This window comes from Lissotriton vulgaris, chromosome 1_1 (genome assembly GCF_964263255.1).
Source record: "Lissotriton vulgaris chromosome 1_1, aLisVul1.2, whole genome shotgun sequence".
NCBI lineage: Eukaryota > Metazoa > Chordata > Amphibia > Caudata > Salamandridae > Lissotriton > Lissotriton vulgaris.
This window is the reverse complement of record NC_141685.1, coordinates 1,051,641,115-1,051,668,310: the sequence shown is the minus strand read 5'-3', so window position 1 is coordinate 1,051,668,310 and position 27,196 is coordinate 1,051,641,115. Positions and strand designations below refer to the sequence as shown.

The 27,196-nt window shown below is 48.0% G+C and overlaps 1 protein-coding gene across 1 annotated transcript in view; it reads right to left on the bottom strand.

The window, feature by feature from the left end:
* RAB3D (RAB3D, member RAS oncogene family) overlaps window positions 1-25,599 on the bottom strand; it is a 214,395-nt gene extending 188,796 nt beyond the window's left edge. The window contains exon 1 of the mRNA XM_086962793.1: window positions 25,435-25,599. Coding sequence (XP_086818919.1) covers window positions 25,435-25,521 — 87 coding nt within the window. The 5' untranslated portion in view covers window positions 25,522-25,599. The remainder of the gene's footprint in view (window positions 1-25,434) is intronic.
* Window positions 25,600-27,196: the final 1,597 nt, after the last annotated feature.

Genomic DNA, 27,196 nt, shown 5'->3' with positions numbered 1-27,196 from the left:
TGTCTCTGTTATACATATGCAACCTTTCCAACCCTTCCCATACCAACCACTGCCTAGAAGGTGTGATACCTCTGCTAAGTGCTTCAAACCATAATCGACCTATTACTCCCCAACCCTTGCAACCAGCCTCACCCTCATTTCGCATGTGTGCTGATTTGCTTTTGTTCAATATTCCCGAATAATAAGATAGTCAATCGGACACATTTTGACATACATGAGGCCATATCAGACTTTCTCCTGCACCTTGCTGTTGAACATTTTCCCCTGACGCTGCCCATCATTTAGCCATAAATACATCCTTCTCCGACACCCCTCAAAGTGATGTAAAAACACCACCATGTGGACAGCACATGAATAAATACTAAAGCTAAATCGGTCTAACCCAAGAAGGCCTGCCCCCTTAAATTCTTTACTCCCCAACATATATATTCTGAAGACCAGAACAGAGGAGCACTTTTTCTTCCCGCAGATGTAGAAATCCCACAGTCAGTGTGCGCCAAAAATTGATTAGCTGCCGATAAGGCAGTTCAGGATTTTGTGGATGTACAGCTTTTTTATTTTCCAAGAACAATAAAATGATAACCATTATTGGGTGCTTATGAAAAAAGTATTTCGAAGTAATCCATGTAACAATTCAGTTTGTGGGGTGCACCATAAACAATAGTCAAAGGCGCCCCCCTATGATGCTTTCTGTCACCTGCCACCCCGCACCTTGTCCTCAGATTTCTTCTCTGTTGACTGAGTAGGGCTTGACTCTGTATCATGGATCCTCTATTAGGTCACTTTTTCCTTCTATGCATGCCTTTCTATGCAGTTCAAAGACACTACGTATCCCATACAAATTGATGGATCTCAGTTTTATTCTTTCCCACAGACTTGACAATCTACCTCTGTTGTCGGTATCAAGAAAGAGCTTGTTTGGTCTCTGACTGTGGCATGCTCCCAGAAGAATCGCATGTAGTGTATTTTGTAAAGCGCACAGCTGCCCCAACGGGGCGTCCTGGCGCTGTATAACGCTGTGGAACCCTTCCTGGCTCTCCTTGTGAGATGCCCCTCCTGGGCACCCCCAAGGTGAAGCCAGGCATCCCAGTGTTGTAGGGGCCGTTGTGGAGATTAAGGAAGCTATTGCCCAGAGTTGCAGCGTGGGACCCATGATTAGAGTAGGCCCCGAGGCGAGAATTATCGAGTGCGCGGACATTGAGCTCAAGACCCTGACGTGTCCGGACTTGAACCCTGGTCCCGGGCCTGATCTCTGCTTCAGAGTCTGCCGCTCTAACGAGTGAGCCACACTTCTCCACTGGATCCTGGAATAGTCTCCAGAAACATTCCAAGGTGAGTCTCAGGGCTCACCTGAGGAATGTCTCTGGACTCACCTTACGAATGTCTCAGGGCTCACCTTAGGAATGTCTCAGGGCTCACTTTAGGAATGTTTCAGGGCTCACCCGAGGAATGTCTCAGGGCTTACCATAGGAATGTCCCAGGGCTCACTATAGGAATGTCTCAGGGCTCGCCCGAGGAATGTCTCAGGGCTCACTTTAGGAATGTCCCAGGGCTCACTATAGGAATGTCTCAGGGCTCACTATAGGAATGTCTCAGGGCTCACTTTAGGAATGTTTCAGGGCTCACCCGAGAAATGTCTCAGGGCTTACCATAGGAATGTCCCAGGGCTCACTATAGGAATGTCTCAGGGCTCACCGAGGAATGTCCCAGGGCTCACTATAGGAATGTCTCAGGGCTCACTATAGGAATGTCTCAGGGCTCACTTTAGGAATGTCCCAGGGCTCACTATAGCAATGTCTCAGGGCTCACTATAGGAATGTCTCAGGGCTCACTTTAGGAATGTTTCAGGGCTCACCCGAGAAATGTCTCAGGTCTTACCATAGGAATGTCCCAGGGCTCACTATAGGAATGTCTCAGGGCTCACCGAGGAATGTCTCAGGGCTCACTTTAGGAATGTCCCAGGGCTCACTATAGGAATGTCTCAGGGCTCACCTTAGGAATGTCTCAGGGCTCACCCGAGGAATGTCACAGGGCTCTCCATAGGAATGTCCCAGGGCTCACTATAGGAATGTCTCAGGGCTCACCCGAGGAATGTCTCAGGGCTCACTTTAGGAATGTCTCAGGGCTCACCCGAGGAATGTCTCAGTGCTCACCATAGGAATGTCCCAGGGATCACTATAGGAATGTCTCAGGGCTCACCTTAGGAATGTCTCAGGGCTCACCTTAGGAATGTCTCAGAGCTCACCTTAGGAATGTCTCAGGGCTCACTTTAGGAATGTCTCTGGGCTCACTCTAGGAATGTCTCAGGGCTCGACTCTCTTTAGGAATGTCTCAGGGCTCACTTTAGGAATGTCTCTGGGCTCACATTAGGAATGTCTCAGGGCTCACCGTAGGAATGTTTCAGGGCTCACTTTAGGAATGTCCCAGGGCTCACTACAGGAATGTCTCAGGGCTCACTGTAGGAATGTCTCAGGACTCGGCTCACTTTAGGAATGTCTCAGGGCTCACTTTAGAAATGTCTCTGGGCTCACTTTAGGAATGTCTCAGGGCTCACCGTAGGAATGTCATTTGCTGCCGCATCACTCCAGTCAGGGCAAAGAAATCAGTACATATAAGTATAGGCAAATCTTACAGTTTGTATGATGTTTTGTAGTACAAAGCATACTACAAAGTGCAGTTTGGGAATCAGACCCACAATGCTGTAAAAATAAATCCACAATGCAAATCAATTCTGCATAGACAGTCATTGAAAGTTCCTGCACAATACTGACAAGTGGCGGTAGAGGCTTCTTCCCACTTCAGTCACGCAGCACGACTTCCAGCTCTAGGTTCCTTCTTGCTTTCAGTCATTGCTGAGGGCTAGAGTCAATTGCCTTGTGCAGGCAAGCACGGATTACAGTTTCCAAAACTTTACAGATTCCCTCTGCGGGTGTCTCTGGCATGTGTTTCCAGAGCAGACAGAGTCTCTCTGGTCTTCCCAAATCTGGCTTTACCAGTAAACAGTACCCCTTGTGCTTAATCTCGAAGTTAGTCCTTGGTGCCAATGCCATCTTCCTCATCTTTCACCGGAGGGCTCTTGTTCCGCACTGAGTGTAAATTGGACGTCAGCCATTTCAAAGTTTCAACAAATAATCAGCAGTCACTATATACAGTACCAGACCAGTTACAATTGGAGTGCTTTACAAGAAGAGTCTTTGGGTGTGCAGTTATGTCCCTGGGAGCTACCAGGAGGTCAGTCCACCCCAGTCCTTTCATAGACAAATACACGGTTCTTTGCTTTGCTGGGTCACATTCCCACCCTCAGTTTTGCAGTCTGTCACGCACTTCCATGTATCACCCCACATGTTTGTGGGTTTGTCTGTCTTCCCTTCAACTTCAGACTCTGAGCTGTGTTCTTTCTTTTGTGAGCCTCACAAGGCTGGGCTCTGTGGTTAAGAGGCCACACAGAAGATCCCTCAATGGTCTGTCTGGTGAGTGGTCTATGTCCCAGTCTTGCAGGTGACAGACAAGTGAAGTATGCATGTGTAAAGTCATACATTTCCATCTGAAAAACCATCAGATATAACACCTTGAAGATGTGTGAATGGGGGGGGGCACACTTAATCTGGAGTTTTGCTACAGCCTTTGACTTATGGTGAAAATTGTAAGTCAGTGGTCAATTCAAAGCTTCCAAAAGGTCACACTGCCAACATTAAAAAAGCATTCTACTATGTCAATTTCATCCCATGAAAAACCATGGCTGGTCGTACCCAAACTGGTGTGGTGATGCCTGATCCTAGGCTTACATGAAAGAATAGCCAGAACTACATTTCACTCTGTGTCCCTTAAAGTGTTACTGTAGGAGAGGGGCTCGCGTTCCTTAAAAACAACACACGCACTGAGACACCAGTTAGTGGTTTCTTAATTTGCAAAGTCAAAAAACCAGCAGTATCTAACAGAGAACCAGCATTGGAAATGCAATAGGGCTCGCATTAGGAAAGTTTGAGCTATTGGTCCTATAAATGATTTTTTTTTTATGTGTTATTTTTTAAAATAGCTAAATTAATAACTTTGTCATTTACAATGCCAATAGTTATAACTTTCACAAATGTGACACCTATAGCATTTGTAATGCAACATGTTTTGTATTTACGTGACTTAGATGTATTGATATTACAAATAACAATGGCTTTTAATTTTTTTAAATAATTAATACTTAAATAATTTATTTAATTTGTAATGGCTATAGCTTAAACTTTTGTAAATAACTTTTGTGCAGATTAAAGTTCAGTGTTTTTTATTGTGACGAAAATCCAAGAACAGAAGCGAAATATTAACATCTTTTTGTGATTTGTAATAAAGCGTGAAAGCTTGAAAGCAGCTTGAAACATTGAAAGAACATATTTGAACCAGTGATGCTGTGGTTTCACTGAGTGATGCTGTGGTTACGCTGAGTGATGCTGTGGTTGCGCTGAGTGATGCTGTGGTTGCGCTGAGTGATCCTGTGGTTGTGCTGAGTGATGCTGTGGTGGTGCTGAGTGGTGCTGTGGGGGTGCTGAGTGGTGCTGTGGTGGTGCAGAGTGATGCTGTGGTGATGCTGTGGTGGTGCTGAGTGATACTGGGGTGGTGCTGAGTGATGCTGGGGTGGTGCCGAGTGGTGCTGTAGTGGTACTGAGTGACGCTGTGGTGGTGCTGAGTGATGCTGTGGTTGCGCTGAGTGATGCTGTGGTTGCGCTGAGTGATGCTGTGGTTGCGCTGAGTGATGCTGTGGTTGCGCTGAGTGATGCTGTGGTGGTGCTGAGTGAGGCTGGGGTGGCACTGAGTGATGCAGGGGAGAGTGTGGAGAGGGGAGATGGAGAGGAGAGATGGGAGTGAGGAGAGAGGGGAGTGAAGAGTGAGGGTAGTGAGGAGAGAGGGGAGTGGGGAGAGAGGGGAAAGAGAGGGAGGGGAGAAAGGGATTGGAGAGTGAGGAGAGGGGAGAGTGAGGAGAGAGGGGAGTGAGGGGGAGAGAGGGGAGAGTGGTGAGAGGGGATAGTGGTGAGAGGGGAGAGAGGGGAGAGTGGGGATAGTGAGGATAGTGAGGAAAGAAGAGATTGAGGTGAGAGGGAGGTGAGAGAGGGAGGGGAGAGTGGTGAGAGTAAGGAGAGCGGAGAGATAAGAGGGGCCGCGCATCCCTCATTTCAGTTCTTCTGTTGTGGGCAGTGGAGTATCTTTACTCACTATTGTTTGGTGAGAATATTAGAAGCGTTTCTGTGCAGAAGATTTTACGCCTCAGGAAGTAAAATATTGGATAAACACGTCCTGTTTGTTTGCAGCGTTTCTAAAAAGTGAAAACAAGCGGCAGCTACAGTAAACAGCGCAGTTTGGCGAGGAGGCGGCCTGCTGGGGACAGGGTGTCAGCCTCCTCCCCTCGAATTAGAGGCACAGCGTGCTCATGAGTCATGGCGAGTGTAAAGAGCAGGCGATGGCAGAGCGTTGACAGCGCCTCTGGGCAATGGAGGAGGGAGTCTAGAATTCAGCAAATGGAGCCTGATTGTTTTGCACAGCAGTACAAGCTGCTGTGCTACATAGCTTAATGTAAAATAAAAAATAAAAAATGTGGTCAGATCGTGTCATATCGCTTTTTTTTTACTTTAAGCTATGCAGGTACAAAGAAGTTTAAATTGTTATTTTTCCTATACTTAATGCCCAGTGAAGTTAATAGCGTGCCAAAGTGTAGCTAGCTGCAACGCGGAGCATGGACAGACTGGTGCTACGGCCAGAGGTGCTAACTTTGAAACTGGGGAACCAGATTAGAGTCTCAGCACCAGATCAACATCCTGTAATTCTGGGCACACCCTTGCCTGAAAAATGATGTGTCCTTCTGCAATGTAACTGGTGCTCATCTAAATCACTCCAGGTCCTTCCAGTGGACTCTGCGCTATATAAAACAAGCTATGATTGAGGGAGGCAATTAGCAATGGGGTGGGGAAGGGGCATGTAGTGACAGGATCTAGGTAGTGAGAGACAGGCCAGCAGCGAAGGGGAAGAAGCATGCAGCGACCGACGTGAGGTTGTGGTAGGGACAGGCAAGCAACAAAATAGAATGTGGACGCTGGACAGTAAAAAAAAAAACATGGATATTACAAGTGCAAGGCCAGTGGAAGGACACTGGATGCCGAAAACATTACTTGAGCCAGGCGCCACAGCAAGAACAAAGACGTGAAGCCAAGCAGGAAGCTGGAGGGAGGAGGCACTGACCAACAGGAAGAAAGGAAACGTGAGTAACATGGGAAACAACTAGTAGTAAGTAAAGGTTTGTAATGCCAGGGCTCTAACCCCATTAAGATTTTTTTTCTCGTAACAAGAGATTTTGCAATCGCCCTCTAGGCTTAACTCACACTTCTAACACACAAAGTCGAATCACACATTAAAGCTATACTATTTGTGCAGGCATTGGGAAAAGGTCAAAATCCACCTAGGACAAGGAGAAATACGTAAAACGTGTACAGTCAGAAGGAACTACACATGCATACTAAGCCAAACAAAATCTATAAACACAGCCCGATAACAAGACTGAGCTATACACGACTTATGTAAGCACATCCATAAGCCAAGCAAAATCCACGACAAAGGAGAATCTCCATGTGTATGGAGCCAAACAACTACACAAAGCAATGCTAAATCTATAGACAGCGAAGTTAACACTGTACAAATGTAAAATAGGATGTGCAACCAAACCCAACACTAGAAACAAGCCCTCGGCATTGCTGTGGTGGGGAGCGGGGGCGGGGAGAGGCAAGAAGGGAAGAATAGGGGAGAGTAAGGGTGACGAGACGCACGGGGAGCAGCAGCCTTTGATGTGCCGGCCCGCCGTGGGCAGTGAATAATTAGGGGAGGAGAAATGCAGGAGCGCACGCTGGCGAAAGCTTGTGGGAGGGAGGCTGGTGGCTTTGATGTGTGCACATGCTTTTTTCACGGGCACAGCATCAAATCGCCCGTTTGGTTAAGCTCTCATTAAGCCCCAAAATGTCTCGACATCTGCAATGCGCAAGCGCATTGGCAGAGGTCGAGCCCAAAAAAAGACTAGAATCATTTGAAGAAAGAGTTTTTCTGCACTTCTCTCACACGATTCTCGCCTAGGCTTTGATAGGTGTCAGGGCCGGACTGGTAACCAAAACCGGCCCTGGCAAAGTGCTCGGCCGGTACTCCCCCATCCCCCAAGGGGTTGTGGGTGCCACCGAGCTCCTTACCAGGGCCGGTTTTCGGACGATTTTGATACAGGGTCGATTTTGCAGCTATGCTGAAAAAACGACCCTGTAACAAAAAAGGCCCCAAGGAACCCCAAACCGGCCCCCCACCCATGAGGCGCACCGGGGGATTGCCCGGTGCCCGCTACGGCCAGTCCGGCCCTGATGGGTGTTGTACTGCGTGTGGAGTCTCTGCTGTGAAGCGGGATGGCAAAGGCTGAGGCCTTATCTATTTTCATGATTCTTTGTAGAACCCTGGCCAGACAGTACACTTATGCTTCCCCTAGTACTAAAACATGTTCATTAAGACTACTTCTTGATGTCTTTGTGCTCCCACAGTACTGAGATACATTGTGCTCCTGCCTAGTTCCTTTGGGGTTCTCCCAGCACTTTAGTGTGCTGACACAACCTCTATCAGTCTTTCTTGAATTTTGCTGGTATGGAGGGTGGCTGACTGGGATTTTACCCAGCATTTCTTTAGTTTTCACAGTGTAGTGTGGTTGATGACAGGCCCACCCAGGCCGTAGGTTTTTCCAGTGCTGATATTCATTGATCAGCCTTCCAGTTAGTTTCTTTAGTGTAAGAATTTTGGAATATTATTTGGGGCCAGGATTCAAGGAATAATTAAAGACCTTGTCAGGGTGACCCCTTAAAGTCACAAAATTAACCTGAGCGCAACCCCCTGCCAGCTATGGTACAGAGGAGACAGACGTAACTTAGAAAAATGTGTAAAGTATTTATACAGTACCAAAACAGTAATAAAGACAAAAATGCAACCAAAAAAATCCCAAACAAAATTAGAAAAATAGAGTAAGATTTCATAAAATAATACCAAAATGTCAAAAACTCTAATAAGGGGTACCAAAGATTTGAATATTTAAAGTTTTTAAAGTGCCAATGATAGTCAATGTTTTAGGTAGACCAGGACCTACTCACAATTCTAGGCTGGCTGCAATGCAGCACGGTTCTAATACACCAGACAGGTTTGTCCTGGTCAAAGTATCTTACTTCTGACTTTGTCATTTAAGTCCCAACCACTGCCGAGGTACACTTCTAAAGCACCAATACCTCAAGGGAAGCACTTAAAGCCTCACAGGGGTTGGGCAGAGTCCAACGGGAGGGCCCAGTCCAGGTCCAGTTGCCACTGGTCAGCTGGGTAGTTACAGGAAAGGCCTCTCATAGCTTGTTGTATCCCTATTAATTGAACAGGAGGTCTACTTTATAACACTTAGGGCCAGACGTAGGTAAATCCGATTTAGCGACTCTTAAATACCGACTCACACCGAATCGGTATTTAAGAGTCGGTAAATTGGAAGGAGGCAGATGTAGGTAAAAAATTACCGATTCTGTAAGAGTCGGTATTTACCGATTCTGTAAATACCGAATCTGTATTTCCCATTGATTCCGATGGGCCTTGAAGCCCATAGAAATCAATGTGAAATACAGATTCGGTATTTACAGAATGGGTGAATACTGAATCCTGGCAGGGGGAACGGGGTGTCACTTTGACACCCTGTAGCACCCCAAATGCAGGCTTGTGTGCCATGTGGCACACATACATGCCCTAAGGGCATGTCTGTGTGTCACATGACATAGGTGTACATGCACAGATGTGCATGTACACTGGAATTCGGTATTTTACCACCCAATAGGATTGGGTGGCAAAATAAGAAATCCTAAGGGCCTGTGGCACTGCAAACTGTGCCACCTACATATGGATTTACAGATTCAGTATATTTACCGATTCGGTAAAAATACCGAAGTGGTAAATTTACTGAATCTGTAAATATACAGATTCTGTAAATTCTGACCCACCTACATCTCAAAAGCCAAATACCGGTCGGTAACGGCCGAAATCGGCTGTTACCGACCGGTATTGGGCTACCTACATCTGGCCCTTGGAGTCCACGTCTTTATCCTGGGTGCAAGAGGGAGAAGGTCTGGTCCTTCGGGGTTCTGTCAGGTCAGAAACAGCAGATCCAGTTGTTTACTGATCTTCTGCAGGTAGAAAGTGTTCTGAAGTGGGTGCATGGAAGTGCCAGGGTTATTTCTGGCACTAGTTAGAGGGTGAGAATGACTCCTGGGCAGGCCCGACCCAATCTGGTAAAAGTGGCCAGTGGTCATCCCACCCACTTTAGGCATTTTCAAGAAGGTGCAGGTCATCAGCCACACTAGACTTGTCTTCTGAGGGCTGGGAGTGTATGTGAGGAGTGTACTATTGTAATACTAGTGTCCTCCCACACTTAACACTAAACTCAAGTTTGAAGCAGCCACTGTAGCCACACTAAACGCAGAAACCAACATCTGGTAAGACAAAGGAAGGGTTCTTCAGTAACCAGACATAGAATACAACAGAAATGTCCCCGAATCCAGTTCTCTTCCTTTCAAGTGTGCCCTAAGTGTTACATGTAAAACCCAGCGGGCCTCTGATTCAGAATTTGACATTCCAGCAGAATTTTACACTGTAGTGTTAAAAAAGATGCCCACAGCCCCTACCCATCTACTGACCTTAAATAAGTTAACACTGCCAATTCAGGTTAACCTGTCAAACACAGTAACTTATTGTGTAGCTTCTGGGAGGAAATTCACACCCTTTTCAAACCTATTCAAATGCTAATTGCTGGCTGGGAGAAACTGGAGAGCAAATGCAAATTAGCCTCCAGGAACTTCAGGTGGGGAAAGGGTAATTTTGAATAAGCTACTTTTCCCTAATATTTATTAAAAATCCACCATTTAATTAGATTTGTATTACTATTAAAAATAGTCATTTAATTATTTTCTATCTAGCTAGCCCCATTCCTAAATTACAGTATTAGGGTTTCAATCTGTACTCTAGTCTTCAACATAGGGCAGGGCAGCCAAGCCTGCAACAGTATGTATAGCTTTTGGGGGCTAGTGACTGGAAGAACATGTTAACATCAAATGTCTGTGTTTCCTAATTCGAATTCTATGTGCCCTGCCTTGGTGGCTACAAGGCATACATAGGGGTGATTTATTAATATTTAAAAGGGAGGTTTTGACCAGACAAAAGGGTTTATTTTAACAGGTCGAATTGCAGATTTTACACTGCTCAAGCTACACAGGGTAGTCCTGAAGACATCTCTACACTGACACTGTTGTGGATGGCACATTAGGTGCTGTAGTCGACTGGTCGCATTTAACTTCAAGCCCTGAGTATGCTTTGTACCGTACACTAGGGACTTATAGGCAAATTAAATATATCAATTAAGAGTGTGCCACTGCAACCATGTTCAAAAGAGGAGTACAGGCACTTTACTATTAGTTAGCAGATGTAATATTCACAGAATTCTAAAGCCAGAAAAAAATAGGGCTCAGCAAAAGGTAAAACGTCCTGGGTGATCTTATAGAAAAGGTAGATTTCCTCCAATTGGGGTTTCCCTGTTCAGGCAAGCATGACGAGGCTTCTGTATAGTCCTGCTAGGGTACTTAAACCCCAGACTGTGGGCTGTTGACCAGACCTTCTGTCCTGTACCCACAACTTGTGTTTTTGACAGTAATTATGGTGATGGATTAGGCGTAATCTCAATACCTCAGAATCGACACCTCAGAACCTTAGAATCATCATCTCTATGATACTGAGTGAGAGTGTCAAAGATTCCCTAAAGAAGAAACCTTCTATTGCACCAGTGATGAGTAAAATGGAGCAGCCCCTTCGGAGCCTCTTGTAGACTAATCTGCAAAGAGAAATTCCCAAGAAAGGACAAAACCTTAGCCTTCTGCAAGAATCAGAAGAGGTGAAAGAATGAAAATATCCCAATTCACCTTTATAGCCCAAGACTGGGCCAATTCAGATTTACTCAGTGAACATAGCTGTCTCTTCATGAGTGGAGCTGGGAAATGCCAGCATATAGCTCCACTGTGGTGAGTGACATTCATGACTCCTGGGCAATACAGAATTGGGAAACTTGGTGCTTCCTTGTAGTGCTCACATCCTTACTAAGCTCAGCAAGAGAAGCCTTCTGACCAGTGGAGGTCTCGGACTGGAAAGTCCCCAGGCAAGCGACATCTGCCTCTGCATGCATTACTGCTCCCAAAGTCCCAACTACCATTAGGGTGAGGGCTCTGCTTATCAAATGATCCTCTCCCTATCTTCCCATAAAGAAGACCGTTAGTTGCACCTCATCAAGCCAGAGTCTAGAATCCAGAGTTTCAGACATTCTTCCTGGCTCTCTGGTCAGTCTATTTCTTAAAAAATGAAGTTTAGGCAAGGTGTAGTGACAGAGGTTCGGGCCTCTAGACCAGAGGGCATCTCTCTAGAAGATGAGATGGCGACAGAATCCTGAGTTTGCCGTGGACATCCTGAGATGAGCCAGCCAGGCCCTGCCCAGACATCTCACTCTTGAGCCAACTCTCTTGAAGCTAATTTAGATCTCAGTCCACCTCTAGCTTAAAAAAATACTCTAACTTGTGCCTGCTAGTTCACATTCCCATCTATCCAATGTCACCATTACACACCCTTACCTAAAGGAGATCACTCTAACACTTCGCAACCTAGAAACCATCCCCAAACCCAGCCACACACGCTTCTAACTAGTGGTCTTTTTCAGCACCTCTGCCTAGGAAGTTAGCCTCTGCATCCTTGCCTAGAGTTGCCACCTCTGCACTCAGTTTTATATAACCTTAACTAGAGGACTCATAGGACGTGGTCAAAGTGGCAACAATGTCTTCATGCAGCAAATTAAACTGCTATATTCAGATCTCACCGCGTGACTCGGAGTAAACGGCCAAATCTCTAATGCATTCACCATTACCCTCGGAACCATACAAGGATGGCCCCTCTCCCCTCTACTCTTCACAATAGAGATGGAACCACTTGCGGCACAACTCAGACAGCACCATGCAGCCAGGGGCCTGGGTTTTTCATCTTGGGGAATAATCGTCTCGCTATACGCAGGCGAAATCACATTTTATATCAACAATGCCAAGAAAATTTACTCCCAACTCTCTAGGAGATTACCAAATTCGACGGCATCTCGGGCATTCTGATAAATTGGAAGAAATCCACCCTATTTCCCCTGACTGACAACTCTAAATCTTTCGAACTCGACTATCCTCTCAAATGGGTGGACGGCCCAGTTAAATATCTGGGAATCTGGCTTAGTAGGGACACCCAAGAACTGTGGAGCATGAACCTTAGTCATGCTATCACCTGACTTGAGGGGAAGCTCAAGGTCTGGGCCAGACTTCCACTGTCTCTGGCGTGTAGAATAGCGATAGCAACAATGATTGTTCTCCCTAAATTTCTTTATATCTTTGTAAATCTTCGACTTCCACTCACTAAAACATTCTTCAGCACCATGCATTCATTAATGATTTCGCTGGTGTGGGCGGGCTGACAGGCCAGGGCTGCCTGGGAAACACTGACGCTTCCGCAGGATCAAGGTGGGCTGAGGGTGCCGGACATACCTCCCTATGCCTACTGTGCACAAGCACAGTTCCTTCACCACTGGATGCACCCAACTCCATTCCAGCCCCATGTGACAGTGTAGTATTCTCCTGGAAGTGGTCGTATACAGGCCATATAAACGCCCCAGACATGTTATAGACACAACAGACACGTTAAGGTGGGCCTGGGAGGGCTTGCGAGCGAGAGCTAGGACTGAGAAACGGTTTGCCTCTTCGATACCTCTGTCCAGAAATCCACAAATGCCCCCAACCAGACGACCAGGGCGGCTAGGCATCACTAAATATGTAGATAATATCCTGAAGATGCGTTTATCGAGCCATGATCCCCGGACGGCACACTGCCTCCCAGCTTCTCGGAAACACTGTTGTATCACCGCATTCGCGCCACATGTCGCCAATTGCACAGCACGTTCCCTGGCCCCCCCACCCATTCTGCACACTCTAGAGCACATCATCACCACTCCTGCACCACGCAATTTAATCAAACGGCTGATCACGCGTCCATGCAACAGCATTATCCAGTGACAAGATCAAAAACTAGAGAAATCTGGAACACCGAATTGCACTCACAAATTACAGAGGAGCAATGGCAATTCTGCCGTGCACAACTCGAGCAGCTATCACACAATTACAAACTCAGACCAATCCATTTTAAATTCTTAAATCAATATTACAGAACACCTAAACAGCTGCACCGCATGGGCGTCCGAAGTGACGAAAAATGCTGGAGGTGTCACATGGACCAAGCCACCTTCCTACATCTAGCCTGGGAGTGTCCCTCAATCGCCACATATTGGATTGAAATCTTTCATAAAATGAACGAAATTCTTATGGGCCGTCTAGAACCGTCTAGAACCCACGCCCCTGCAGGGGCTGCTGGGATATGTCAAAGATGACCCGACGAGACTCGCAGACTCCTTGCCATGTTGCTTCTGCTAGCGAAGCGTAGAGTCGCTTTGCATTGGGGGAGATCAAACCCTCCTTTAGTTAAAGATTGGGTCCATTTTGTCAAGAACACCTGACCGCTTTTTGGGAAATTATACCCATAAAGATATATGGGGTCCTTTCCACAATTGGCTGGGAGCATGCGCCCCGGGAGCGTTGGGCCCAAACGAACAGTCCACTCGACTGGCAGGCAAATAATCATTAACTGCAACGATTAGTTCCCTTACAACCCGATTCCACCTCCCCACACTGTATGAAACGCCCTTACCCACAGAAACACAGGCCCCGCTCTATATACCTACGAGGTCACTTATATGCAGAATAATACAGAAGTGTCCATGCCATTATTCAATCCTATGTAAAGTGATCAGATGTTGCCATGCTTTCTCCCTACTGAGCTCCCTAAGTTACAGTTTTGGACTCTCTTACACCCGACTTAATAATTTGCAAACTGTGACAGCGTTTTGTCTCTTGGATGGGGATTTCACGTGTGTCTCAGGCTTAGATATAGACAGCCCCCCCCTTCCTGGTACCCAAACGCACAACTTTAGCGTCTTATTTCCAAGGATGGATCAAAAGATGGGGCCTCTGTAATATCTGGAGAAATGCGCACCCACACCACAGGGAATACTCATATTACTCAGACATGCATGAACTGTATACATACTTAGACCTCTTCGTGCACAATCGCATGATGGACGACAGGATGCAGCCTACTGAATACCTGGGTTAAACGTGGGCTGAACATAAGCCTCTAACACTAGTATCGGTGTGTGGTTGGCTCAGACTGCAGATACCCTTATGGAAACTGAATATCTGCGCATTAGCGATCCACCATTTAGAAAGACGCTGGACAAGGCTATAACTGACTTCCTCATTGAAAATTAGGGCACTGCAGGTGACGTGACTGTGAAGTGGGAGGCAATGAAGGTGGTGCTACGGGGGATTTACATTATGACCACATATGGGGTCTAGTTAGGCCTAACCAGAGATATCTTGGACACTGAAAATACAAGTGCAGGGAGGAGATCAGGCTTACACAGGGGTCTGCCGACGTCTGGGTCATCAGCGATCTTAGGAAGTCACATAAGGATCTGACTTTGAGGCTGGGAAAGGTGGACTACAAAACTTATGTGGCGTAACAGCACGCTGAGGGTGACTAATCAGGGCGGATGTGAGCCTGGCTGTTGAGAAGAGACTCTGCAAGGAAACCAATAGGACTGCCGCCAACAACAGGTCCACATAAACTCTGTATCTGCAGAACACTATTGCATACTGTACACTGCACCCCTCAATTTCAACCACGCCCGGCTGTTGGCTTATCTCAGCAGCATAGCCATGCCCCGAAAGAACCCTCTACAGAGGTCGACACTGGAGAAACCCATGCTGGGGGTGGCTATAGACCAGATGGAATGGAATAAAATGCCTGGCACAGATGGGTTTCCATCTGAATTCTATATAACATGTAGAACTGCTGTAGCCCCTTAACTTCTCAAGTGTAGACAACCTCCAAACAGGTGGGTGCACTGCTAGGGTTGCTGCGCAAGGCACTCTTAGTGGCACGTAAAGTCATATTGCTCACTGGTGATGCTTAACCTGGATTACAAAATCCAAAATCCTGGGGAAAATACTTGTGAACAGTCTTCTCAGTATGGCGACTGAGATAATACATCCGGACCAAAATACCTTTGTGCCGGGCAGGAATAAGTTCCTCAACCGCCTGCTTTAATTTGATAGACAAAGACCAAGCAAATAATTCTTGCGACATAGCACTTTCTCTAGATATCGAGAAGGCCTCTGCACTCTGGGGTGGCACGACCTTCTGACAGTTTTATAGGATTTGGGGATAGGCCCTAACTTTAGACAATGGCTCCAGCTGTTATTTTCAAAACCGGTGGCATAGGTACAGACTGGCAGGGTGATAACTGAACAATTCCCGATCAGCAGCGGCAAAAGGCAGGGTGCCCCTTATTGCCCCTCGTTTTTGCCATAGCTATGGAATGGACATGTATACTGCGCAGCAGAGATGTAGCCTAGGGAATATGCCAAGGAGATCATTAGCAGATAGTCTCACTGCATGCTGATGAAACCCTCATATACAACCCAGGGGGCATGGAGGGAGTCCCAGAGGTGATGAAGTTCTGGCTGACAGCTCATGGTTGAGGACCAACCTGAGCAAGTTGTGCCTATTCCCCCTAAGAGCTATGTCTGAGGAGGTCTACACAGAGCTTACCCTGGAACGGATCGAACTAAGGCCTCACTTCTTCAAGTACCTGGGGGTGAATGTGTATCGCATGGATCCTGATCTAATAGAGGGAAATCTGGGCAGATCGATTACTACCAAAAAACACTACAAAATCTGACCCCTATCGAACAGACCAATTAATACTTTGGGACCCAAGGGAGCTTATACTGCACTTTAAAACTTCCCTCGCAATGCCTGCTAGTAGCAAAAATATTGCAAACAACAGGGTTTAACCCAAATAGTCAAAGGGACCGGGGTGATCAATTGTTATAGACAGAGGGGTCCCCAACTGGTATGGAGTAGGTAAAAGAACATGGAAATTCAAGACATTTTTAGGAGAATCAAAGAAGAGAATCAGAAATGTTTTAGAAATGCAGTGTTTTAATCACTGTGCATTCATATCATCATAGTTGAGTTGCTTTAAAACGCCAAAATATATAGGTATTTATCATTTGTTCGTGTGCCCAAAGAAAGAAGAAAAAGGGAAAAAGGGGGCGAAGTAAAGTTAACAAAAAAGGTTGTGACTCACTTTACATTCAATTGTGACATAAAGCATACATTTAAATTCATGTATAAATTATTCATAAATGATCCCCATCAAACGGGGAAGTACTTCCTGGTTACGGGAGACGCCATCGACCTCGAGACTTCCTTGTCGATACGGCAAAACTTGTGCCTACGGATACGGACTGTTGAATTAGCCCAGCCGTCTTTCGAAAATAAGATTAATCCGGAGTCATTTTGACCACCCCTGTTACTCTCTGACCTGTATTTCACAGCAGGAGGTTTGCCCACCCCCTACCCCCACATGTCCTGATGAAGACCCACACTGTAAGGATCAACCATCCTACAAAACCTTGGGTCGAAACGTAGACTGCCATCTACCTTTTTCAACTCCTACCACCAGCGTGATTTATACAGCTTAATAGGAGCTTGATTACACGATAATACTCTAAACTTATGTACACTGTATGCGACCCCGTTTGATGGGGATCATTTATGAATAATTTATACATGAATTTAAATGTATGCTTTATGTCACAATTGAATGTAAAGTGAGTCACAACCTTTTTTGTTAACTTTACTTCGCCCCCTTTTTCCCTTTTTCTTCTTTCTTTGGGCACACGAACAAATGATAAATACCTATATATTTTGGCGTTTTAAAGCAACTCAACTATGATGATATGAATGCACTGTGATTAAAACACTGCATTTCTAAAACATTTCTGATTCTCTTCTTTGATTCTCCTAAAAATGTCTTGATTCTCTGCTAGTAGCAAAAAGGCCTGCTGGTCCGTGCTGTTCAGTTTAAACAAACACCAGCAAGCACAACCTATATACACAGTATATAGTGACTTCAAACCCCTCACACAAATGTGTATAACAAATTAAAGACAAAAAATGTAAGAGAAGGCCAGTAAGCACCTCACATATGCAAACCCGGGGAGCTGCTTGATGGTACTCGCCAGTATGTCCACGTTATCATCATCGGTTGCTTACATGGCCAGAAAGGAAAAGAAAGTGTGTGCTTGTACTTCCTCAGAGGTGAGAAATTTAGCAGAGAATACATCAAAAAACTGTGTGCCAAACAACACTGAGTCTGTGTAGCTCAGTTAGTGCCCACTGAGCCCCAACCGTGAATAAGAGAAACTATTCTCACAATTAAAATGAGGTACTGCTCACATGCATGACATACTTTATTGAGTGCTGCGAGTGTCCTCAGGTTAAAAAACGGGCATGTATATGACCACTTTCACCCACAAAAGGCCAACATGTTTCGTTGCCAACACTCTCTAGGCAACTTCATCAGGGCATTTGGGGAACCAGTATTTACCTCTTAATTTCTACTGCACCATATGGAGTGGTTGCTGTCGTCCCTTGTACCTGTAACCCTCTTCAATGGTGAATACCGTGCCAATAGGTCACGTTTCACCTGCCAGACTGTAAATATCAGTCGCCACCACAACCGCGTTACAAAAATGCCATGCCTCGTTTCACTCGATCACTACAACAAGGCAGTCTGTGAGCTCAGCTCTACCAGTTAAAATCCCTAAGAAGATCTTTACAGTGCAGGACAAGATTGTTTCTGAGCTGTGGGTCTAGCAGGAGGCAAAAGGCCCTTAGGAAACTACAAAATCCGATCATGACAGGTGGACTGAGTCCCCCAAATTATGAACCAGACTATGCTGCAGCTCAGCTGCAGAGGGTGACTCCATGGGTGAGCCCTGGGCTAGACCCGGGGAGGGAAATTGGGTTTGGGAGACTACCGGTCCCAGAGTTATTGCATTGATTGATAACAATGGTGAGGAGGAAACCTGGGGCTCATAAACTAGGGAGACAGCTGTATACTGCTGGTGACGGTAGATAAACCCTAGAGACTGTAGGCATCTTTATTCACAAGGCCTGCCACTTTGGTCCACTTCACCATTCCGATCCTTACATAGCACGCACCATAAAACTCCTTGTTTAGAGGCTGGTATGTCTGAGACAGGTGGACTCTACATACATGCGACCCTTCACACTTATAAGGATCTCCAGGACGAGTTCAGGCCGGGGCCAGGTCATTTCATAACGTATAACATGCTAGTGACCATGCTGAGACAGACATAGGGGTTGGGCGGTATAGAACCCCCTTTGACCCCCATACTCCAGTCATTGCTTACCCATGAACAGGAGAGGAGAGCTTTCCCTATACTGTATAGCTCACTGCAGACCCTACATGGTACCTCAACATTGGCCTTGAAGGCCAGTTGGAAACAATATTTGGGCATAAACCCCAGACAGACAGTGGACTCGAGTGTTGGAGTTTGTTCACATGGTCTCACAAAACAAGCATACACAGTTCAATAACTTACACCAGACTTGCCTCAGCCCTAGGCGTATAGCCAGAATGTACAAGGGGGAGGGGGACGGATGTCTTTGCTGCCAGCACCCAGGATTTTACCACATGGTGTGGCAGTGTCTTGTTATATCACAATACTGGGAAGACGTACTGGAGGTCGTTGTAGAGCTGACTGGCACACGACAACCCTAGATCCTACGTCTACCTTGATGGGCCTCACGTCCCGACAGAAGAGATCCAAATACTTAATGAGGTTTATTGACCTTGTCCTTGTCTTGGCCATACGAGGTTAGGCATGGCAGTTCTCCAAGGCCCTACACATGACTTTTTATTTGGGGGACCTGCTGAAGTGAGCCAGGGCTGAAGTGGACGCTTTCTATGTCTTGAGAAGGTGGGTCTCAGGACAGGCATGCATGCTGTAGGACACATTTGTGCTGCCGTTGGAAACCAACTCAAATACAACCCGCCCCCCAAACCCGAGTCACCAACTGAAATTGGTGCTGGCTGGAAAACTGTGAATCTGTGATAGCTCTAGATTCTTTCTTTCTCTTCTCGGAGCGCAGTGTTCGCAAGCAGTGTTGATCCTGGATGAGGTTGGACTTTTTTGTTATCTTTTTATTGTTGCTGCTGTTCATTAAGCTCAACTGTACACTATTCGTCTGACACAAGTGCTTTGCTGCTGCTGTAACATAGTCACATGCCTGCCAAGTCTCACAATGCCACTGTGTGACACAGGATATCTAGTAGCAGCTGGTAGGGAATGATATCAGGGGAAGGTGGGAGGTAGGATATCAATTAAAAATAAAACGTACCTGCTGGTTGCCATCGACAGCCGCCGCCTCTCCTCAGCAGGAACATGAAACAACCAGGCTTCCAGACATCCCTAGCCAACCACGACGCTGCTGATTGCAGCATCATGATTGGTCTGAGCACCATGGTTCAGCGCTCAGAGAGGGAGTGGAAGCCTTGGTATGTTCACCACGCAGGCTGTAATGTAGCCTGGGTGGAGAACATGCAAAGTGCGCATGACTATTTGGCCGGCCCGGGGCGGTCAGCCAAACAGTCATGTGTACTTTAGAGCAGCATCAGCCACTCCTCCTCCCTGTGACCTGTGACATGGGGAGCCCAGCCCTGCCCTCTCTGACCTGGTGGCAACTCAAAAAAAAAAAATTTGATAACGCTTTGTTATTATAATTTTCATTTTTCCTTTGCACTGGTGGGGGTGACGTTCCTCTGCCTTAGCGGAGGAGCCACCGTGGAGAAGTGTGGCTCAATGGTTAGAGCGGCAGAACCTGATGCAGAGGTCTAGCCCGGGACCAGGGTTCAATTCCCCGCCTCGGCGGGTCTTGGGCTGAAAAAATTCCACGGACCTGATAATTCTCGCCTCGGTGCCTATTCTAATCATAGAGTCCCACTCTGCAACTCTGGGCAATAGCTTGCTTAATCTCCACAACGGCCCCCACAACGCTAAGGATGCCTGGCCTTCACCCTGGGGGTGCCCAGGAGTGGACGCCTCACAGGGAAAGCCAGGATGGGTTCCACAGCGGTATTCGTACAAGCGCTTTGAGACCCTTGCGGGTGAGTAGTGCGCTATACAAGTATCAATTTACAATTTACATTTACCGCTGACGATATCAACTCTCATCGCATATTCTCCTGGTGAGCAGCCGATATCACACGGTGGCAGAAAAACTAGCTCAAAACCTCAGTAAATAGTGGTTTTCCTGCAAGTTTTCTGAGGATTTGAACTGCAAAAGTCGGTGTGAAAACACCCCAGGACATCAGCACCAGAAAGCTTTTTTGGGGGGAGGGGGGAGCTGGGGGCGGGGTGTGGCTCAAAAGTGTCTCCTGGGTACTTCACTGCACGAGGCCCTGCCCCCTTCAAGGCCCCGCCCCCTCCTCACATGGTGAGATTGTTCTTCAAGTTGGCAGGTATGTAGTCATAACACGCGTAAAGCATCCTTTGGGGATGCCATTCTCACACACACTTAACCTGAGGTAACGCCCACAAACTACTATTTAGGGGTCATACCTCTCTATAGTGAGTCCCACATACCTAGAAGAGGTTACACACTCTCTCCCTCTGTCTAGTGAAGGCAGTTCAAAACCCTACCTAAACTGAATTGGTCGCACACACCCTTAGAAAGAGGATGTCACTCACACACCCTTCGTCTGGATATTTATCTCACAAACTGCTCTCCAGGGGCAATTTACTCACCTCTGCTTAGAGCAGGGGTCTTCAAACTGTGGGGCGCGACCCCCAGGGGGGCCATGGAACGATGCAAAGGGGGTCGCGCCCTCACAGTGTCACTTCTGCCTCCAAGGCTTCAGCCCCCCTCCCCCCATCCTGTGTCTCAGCCGGGCTGCTGCAGTGCAGCTCGCGCTCCTGGGGCCTCGGCTGGGCAGTGTCTGGAGTCTTATCTCCGGCCCGAGTTTTCACAGGTCTTTAAAGACCATTAGCATATTTAAATGCCTTTGTTAACTGATTACTAAAGATTCGATTTTTTATGGTTCCAGTACCCCCTGGGCCCCCACTCTGCCTATTTCTTACATTTGTCTTTTTACACTTACTACTGCTGTAGTGTGAGAATGCATTTAATGAAAAAAATATAAAGTTGGGTTGCCAAAAGAAACATGCCTGCTATGTGTTGTTTAAAGAGCCCGCAGAGACCTGCTCTTGACACTAAATTGAGTTATAAATAAAAAAGTATGTCCACTTCACCTTCAAGAAAACAACGACCCACCACCACCAGCAACAGGCCGCCCGCAGAAGCTGGAACAAGATCACAGCAGACCAGCTCGCCACCTCCCTGAGCCAGCACCCTCCTGCCAGCTCAGCGAACCCCAGCCAGGCCGCCGACAACCTCACGAAGTGGATCAGCAACTGCGCGGACGAACTCGCCCCACTGAGGACCCCGCCCAGCAGACCCGGCAGCAAGAAAGCCCCATGGTTCACCGACGAACTCAAGAGCTCCAAGAAGAACTGCCGAGCCCTCGAGAAAGTCTGGAGAAGGGAACCGACACCGGACAACAGGACCTCCTTCAAACTTGCCACCCGGAAACACCACCAGCTGATCCGCGCCGCCAAGAAAACAGCATTCAAGGACCGGTTGGACAACAACGCACACAACTGCAAGGAACTCTTCAACATCGTCAAAGAGCTTTCCAACCCCAGCGCAGGAAACAACGACATCACCCCATCGCAAGACCTCTGCAACTCCCTGGCTTCATACTTCCACAACAAGATCGCGGACATACACAACAGCTTCAACAACCAACCAACGCACACCATGACCGAACAACCACCCCCCACCACCACCCTCCACGCCTGGACCCCTATCAGCACCGAAGACACCATCCGCACGATGAACTCCATCCACTCCGGATCACCGACCGACCCCTGCCCTCACCACGTCTTCAACAAGGCCGACGCTGTCATCGCACCCCACCTGCGAGACATCATCAACACATCCTTCGACACCACCATCTTCCCCGAGAGCTGGAAACACGCCGAACTCAGCGCTCTACTCAAGAAACCAACAGCGGACCCCACCGACCTCAAGAATTACCGCCCCATCTCGCTCCTCCCGTTTCCAGCCAAAGTCATCGAGAAGACCGTCAACAAGCAGATGGCCGCTTTCCTCGAGACGAACGGATCCCTCGACCCTTCACAGTCCGGCTTCCGAGCCAACCACAGCACCGAGACCGCCCTCATCGCCGCCACCGATGACATCCGAGCCCTGATGGACAACGGAGAAACAGCGGCCCTCATCCTCCTAGACCTCTCCGCGGCATTCGACACGGTCTGCCACCGCACCCTAGTACGGCGCCTCAGCAACGTCGGAATCCAGGACAAGGCGCTGGAATGGATCATCTCCTTCCTCGACGGGAGAACACAGAGAGTCCGCCTACCACCGTACAAGTCAGAGGCCACCGAAGTCATCTGCGGCGTCCCCCAAGGATCATCTCTGAGCCCCACCCTCTTCAACGTCTACATGACCCCCCTCGCGGCCATCGTACGCAAACACAACCTCAGCATAATCTCCTACGCCGACGACACCCAGCTGATCCTCTCCCTGACCAACGACCCCGCCGCCGCCAGAGCCAACCTGCACGAAGGGATGAAAGAGGTAGCCGAGTGGATGACGACCAGCCGCCTGAAACTGAACTCGGACAAGACGGAGGTCCTCATCCTGGGCTCCTCTCCCTCCGCCTGGGACGACTCCTGGTGGCCTCCCGCCCTGGGCACCGCACCCAAACCGACAGACCATGCACGCAACCTGGGCTTCATCCTGGACTCCTCCCTCTCCATGACCAGGCAAGTCAACAACCTCTCCTCGGCATGCTTCAACATCCTACGCATGCTACGGAAGATCTTCTGGTGGATCCCCACCGAGACCAGGAAGACCGTCACCCAGGCCCTCGTCACCGGCCGACTGGACTACGGCAACGCCCTCTACGCCGGTACCACCGCCAAGCTCCAGAAGAGACTCCAGCGGATCCAGAACGCCTCAGCCAGACTCATCCTCGACATCCCACGAACCAGCCACATCTCCGGACATCTGAGAGACCTTCACTGGCTCCCCGTCAACAAAAGAATCACCTTCCGCCTCCTCACCCACGCACACAAAGCCCTACACGACCAAGGCCCGAGCTACCTCAACAGCCGAGTCAACTTCTACGCTCCCAAACGCCACCTCCGATCAGCCAACCACGCCCTCGCCGCCGTCCCCCGCATCCGAAGAGCGACTACAGGAGGAAGGTCCTTCTCCTACCTGGCCGCCAAGACCTGGAACTCCCTCCCGACCGACCTGCGCCTGACCCAAGACCACCTCTCCTTCAGGAAGAAGCTGAAGACCTGGCTGTTCGAGCAGTAGCGGCTCCCCCCCCCCAGCGCCTTGAGACCCTACGGGTATGTAGCGCGCTTTATAAGTGTCACTGATTGATTGATTGATTATTAATTAGGTATGTGACTGTTCTGTCTTTATTCTCTTTAATTATTAGTCATGGATCATTAAGGCATCCCGAGAACACAATTAAAAGTGCTTTCTATTTATATTTGCTGTTCTAAGTATTCACAGATAAGTGCAAAAAGTACAGCTGTAGGTGACTGCTTATTTCTGGGCCATCAAAATAATGAGCTGGTAACCCTAATCGTTAGACTGGAAGTTTGTTGCAGGATCAGCACATTATTTAGTTCCTCCACCCTCGAACCCTGATTAATGCCATTATAGCAATAATGTAACATTTATCTGAAACCCTACGCTTCAAGTTTTTGGGACTGCACCCTGCTTTCAGACTATTCACTTCTCATTCTCGCCTTCACTTTCACGTTCACCCTGCACTCCCAAAGATCACAATGCACTCACACTGATCACAATGCACTCACACTGATCACCATGCACTCACACTGATTACCATGCACTCACACTGATTACCATGCACTCACACTGATCACCATGCACTCACACTGATCACCATGCACTCACACTGATCACCATGCACTCATAGCGATCACCATGCACTCATAGCGATCACCATGCACTCACAATGATCACAATGCACTCACACTGATCACAATGCACTCACACTGATCACAATGCACTACAACTTAACACAATGCACTCACACTATTCACCCGCTCACCCTGCACTCACACTATTCACCCGCTCACCCTGCACTCACACTATTCACCCGCTCACCCTGCACTCACACTATTCACCCGCTCCCCCTGTACTCACACTGATCACCATGCACTCACACTGGTCACCATGCACTCACACTGGTCACCATGCACTCACACTGGTCACCATGCACTCACACTGGTCACCATGCACTCACACTGATCATCATGCACTCACACTGATCACCATGCACTCACACTGATCACCATGCACTCACACTGATCACCATGCACTCACACCGATCACCATGCACTCACACCATCACCATACACTCACACCATCACCATACACTCACACCAATCACCATGCACTCACACCAATCACCATGTACTCACACAATTCACCGCTCACCCTGCACTCACACTGATCACCATGCACTCACACTGATCACCATGCACTCACCCTTGCTGCTCCCGGCCATGGCCAGGTGAGCTTCTTATGTGGCAGCGCGTATTCCTGCGGATTGGGAGGCCCTTCACAGAGGTTGACTAGACATCTTTCTGATGTTAATTGCTGTATTTTGGTTATAAACTGGTACTGATGGGGTGAAATCTTTACTCAGTATTACTGTGTTTAAAAAAATTCTAAATAATAAAGCAATGCTACCCCAAAATACGCAGCATCACAGAACATTATTTACATTTTCTACTCACACAATTTAGTCAAGCCTGTCGCATAATTTGGTCCTCGCCTTCCTCATACCTAGAGGTTTTTTGTCAGGAGGGGGTCCTTACACTTGAAAATGTTGACAGGGGGGGTCTCGGCATCCAAAAGTTTGAAGACCTCTGGCTTAGAGGGAGCGACTTTCACTCACCGACCAAGAAAACGTGACTCTCACACGCTTATCCAGTGGAGAATAAACCCGTCCAAATGGGGGGTGATCAGACATAACCTAAACTACAGGAGACCACTAAACTCCCCTAGCTAGGTTTTTTTTTGTAACATCTATTCTTTACCTAGAAAATTAACTCTGTGCAGCCTTGTGAAATGGATGCGATGTCTCGGACCCCTCTCCCTCTAAGAGATATCTGTCCCTACCTCCCCTCGCCTCAGCCCTCGCTGCCATTTTGCACGCTGACGCACCTGGCGGGGTACTCGCGCGTCCTCTTCCCAGGGGTCGTCTGTGACGTGCAGGGACTCGAGCCTCGCCGTCCTCATCGCCGTGTCCATCCGCAGCCGCCTGGAGCTGGGGACACACCAGAGGCGGATTGCACATCAGCCCGTTTCCTTCCTGAATATTGTGTTTCCCTCTTAAAGAAAAGAAAAACGCGCATTTATTGGAAGCGAGTTTGACAAGGCCGCCGGCCTGTATTTCCTGAGCTGGCACCTTCACAGGCAGATCCTCCCCTCCGACGCGACCACCATGTTGGCAGGCTCCCCGCTCTGCACCCTGGCTCCAACACTCGGGTGCCATGTCTTCTCGGGCCACATGTTATCTTATGCAATCAATTCTACAGTTATTTAAGACTAGCGTTTTCTCAATACTACTGTTCCCTTTCTCTCGTTCGGCGGAACTCGGCTTCCTTCCCTGTACCGTGCAGCGGGGGGACTCGGCCAACCAGGGTTTATTTAAGGTCTTTGTATCGTGAACTACTGTAGCCGAGCCATTTGTCGGAAGTCTAACATATACACTATTACCGTTTTGTAGTAGTTTATTTACTGCGCTACAAACACCCGTTAGCAGAGGCGTTTTAAGGTATGGATGGGCAAAGTGGGCCCTGGCCTTTCAGGGGGCCCCCGGATAGAGCCAACTTTGTTCTTGCCCTGATGACCCTGAATAATTCTTAACAGATTATTTAAAATACGTTTTCATTTAATTTATTTTTTATTTTCAGTGTGGTTGATGTATTTGAAGCATATTGCAGACATATGGCAGAGACATATTTGTTTTTCAACACCATGCAACAGCCATAAAAAAAAGTTTCTTTTAGATCAAAACAGGACCTCACAGATAAGCAAGCACAGAAGGTCTCAAAGATTATAAACAATAATGTTAGTGAGCTGCTACTGAATATTAATATTTAAATCACACGTCACTATCCCTGAAAATTAGATGTAAACACATTTAGAATTTGGACAAGTGTGCCTGTGCATGTCAGCGACCTGGCCTAGGACGGCATAAAAGAGCTAAAATGGTATAATAAATTCAAAACTGTTACAGTAGGGGCCTCCCAAAATACATCCCCAAAATCCTTAGGAAGTCCCTGCCTGTCAGAGAGGACCAATCACACGTGCATCCATGAGGAGCCGTCCAAGGTCTACTGTAGGCCGCACCCCTCCTTTCACAGAAGCAGTAGTGAGGTGCATCTTGAGGTCACAGGCCTCGAGCCCATGGGAAGGTACGTCTGAACATCAGTCCCACACAGGGCTATGCAGCAACTGTCCTTAGTGTAATAGTGCCCATACATGCAGGGCACTAGGACAGGCCCGAGTGGGGACGAGGGTGGGTGGAAAGGGAGGAGCCGGGGACTAGGGACGGCAGTTAGCCGTTAGCCCACGAGGAAGAAGGACAAGAAATAAAGTAGCTGTGACCTGCAACCCGTGTCTGCGTGTGTTTGTATGACGCTGGACACTACAACTGGCGACGAGGGTGCCTTGATCAGCACGTGTGTCTGAGGACGGCTAGCTCGGTGAGCGTCCCCAGAGAAGAGGCGTTCACCCCAGCAACCAGGCGGTAATCAACCAGCCCGGAGCTCGCCCCACGTGTGGAGGGCTTGAGCTGCTGAACAAAGCGCCCACCGGGAGCCCACCCCGGCGGCGGAATAAGCGAAGCTCGCCCCGCGTGTGGGGGTTTGAGCAGGTCGCCTAAAGTGCCCACCTGGAGCCCACCCCGGCGACAGAAGAA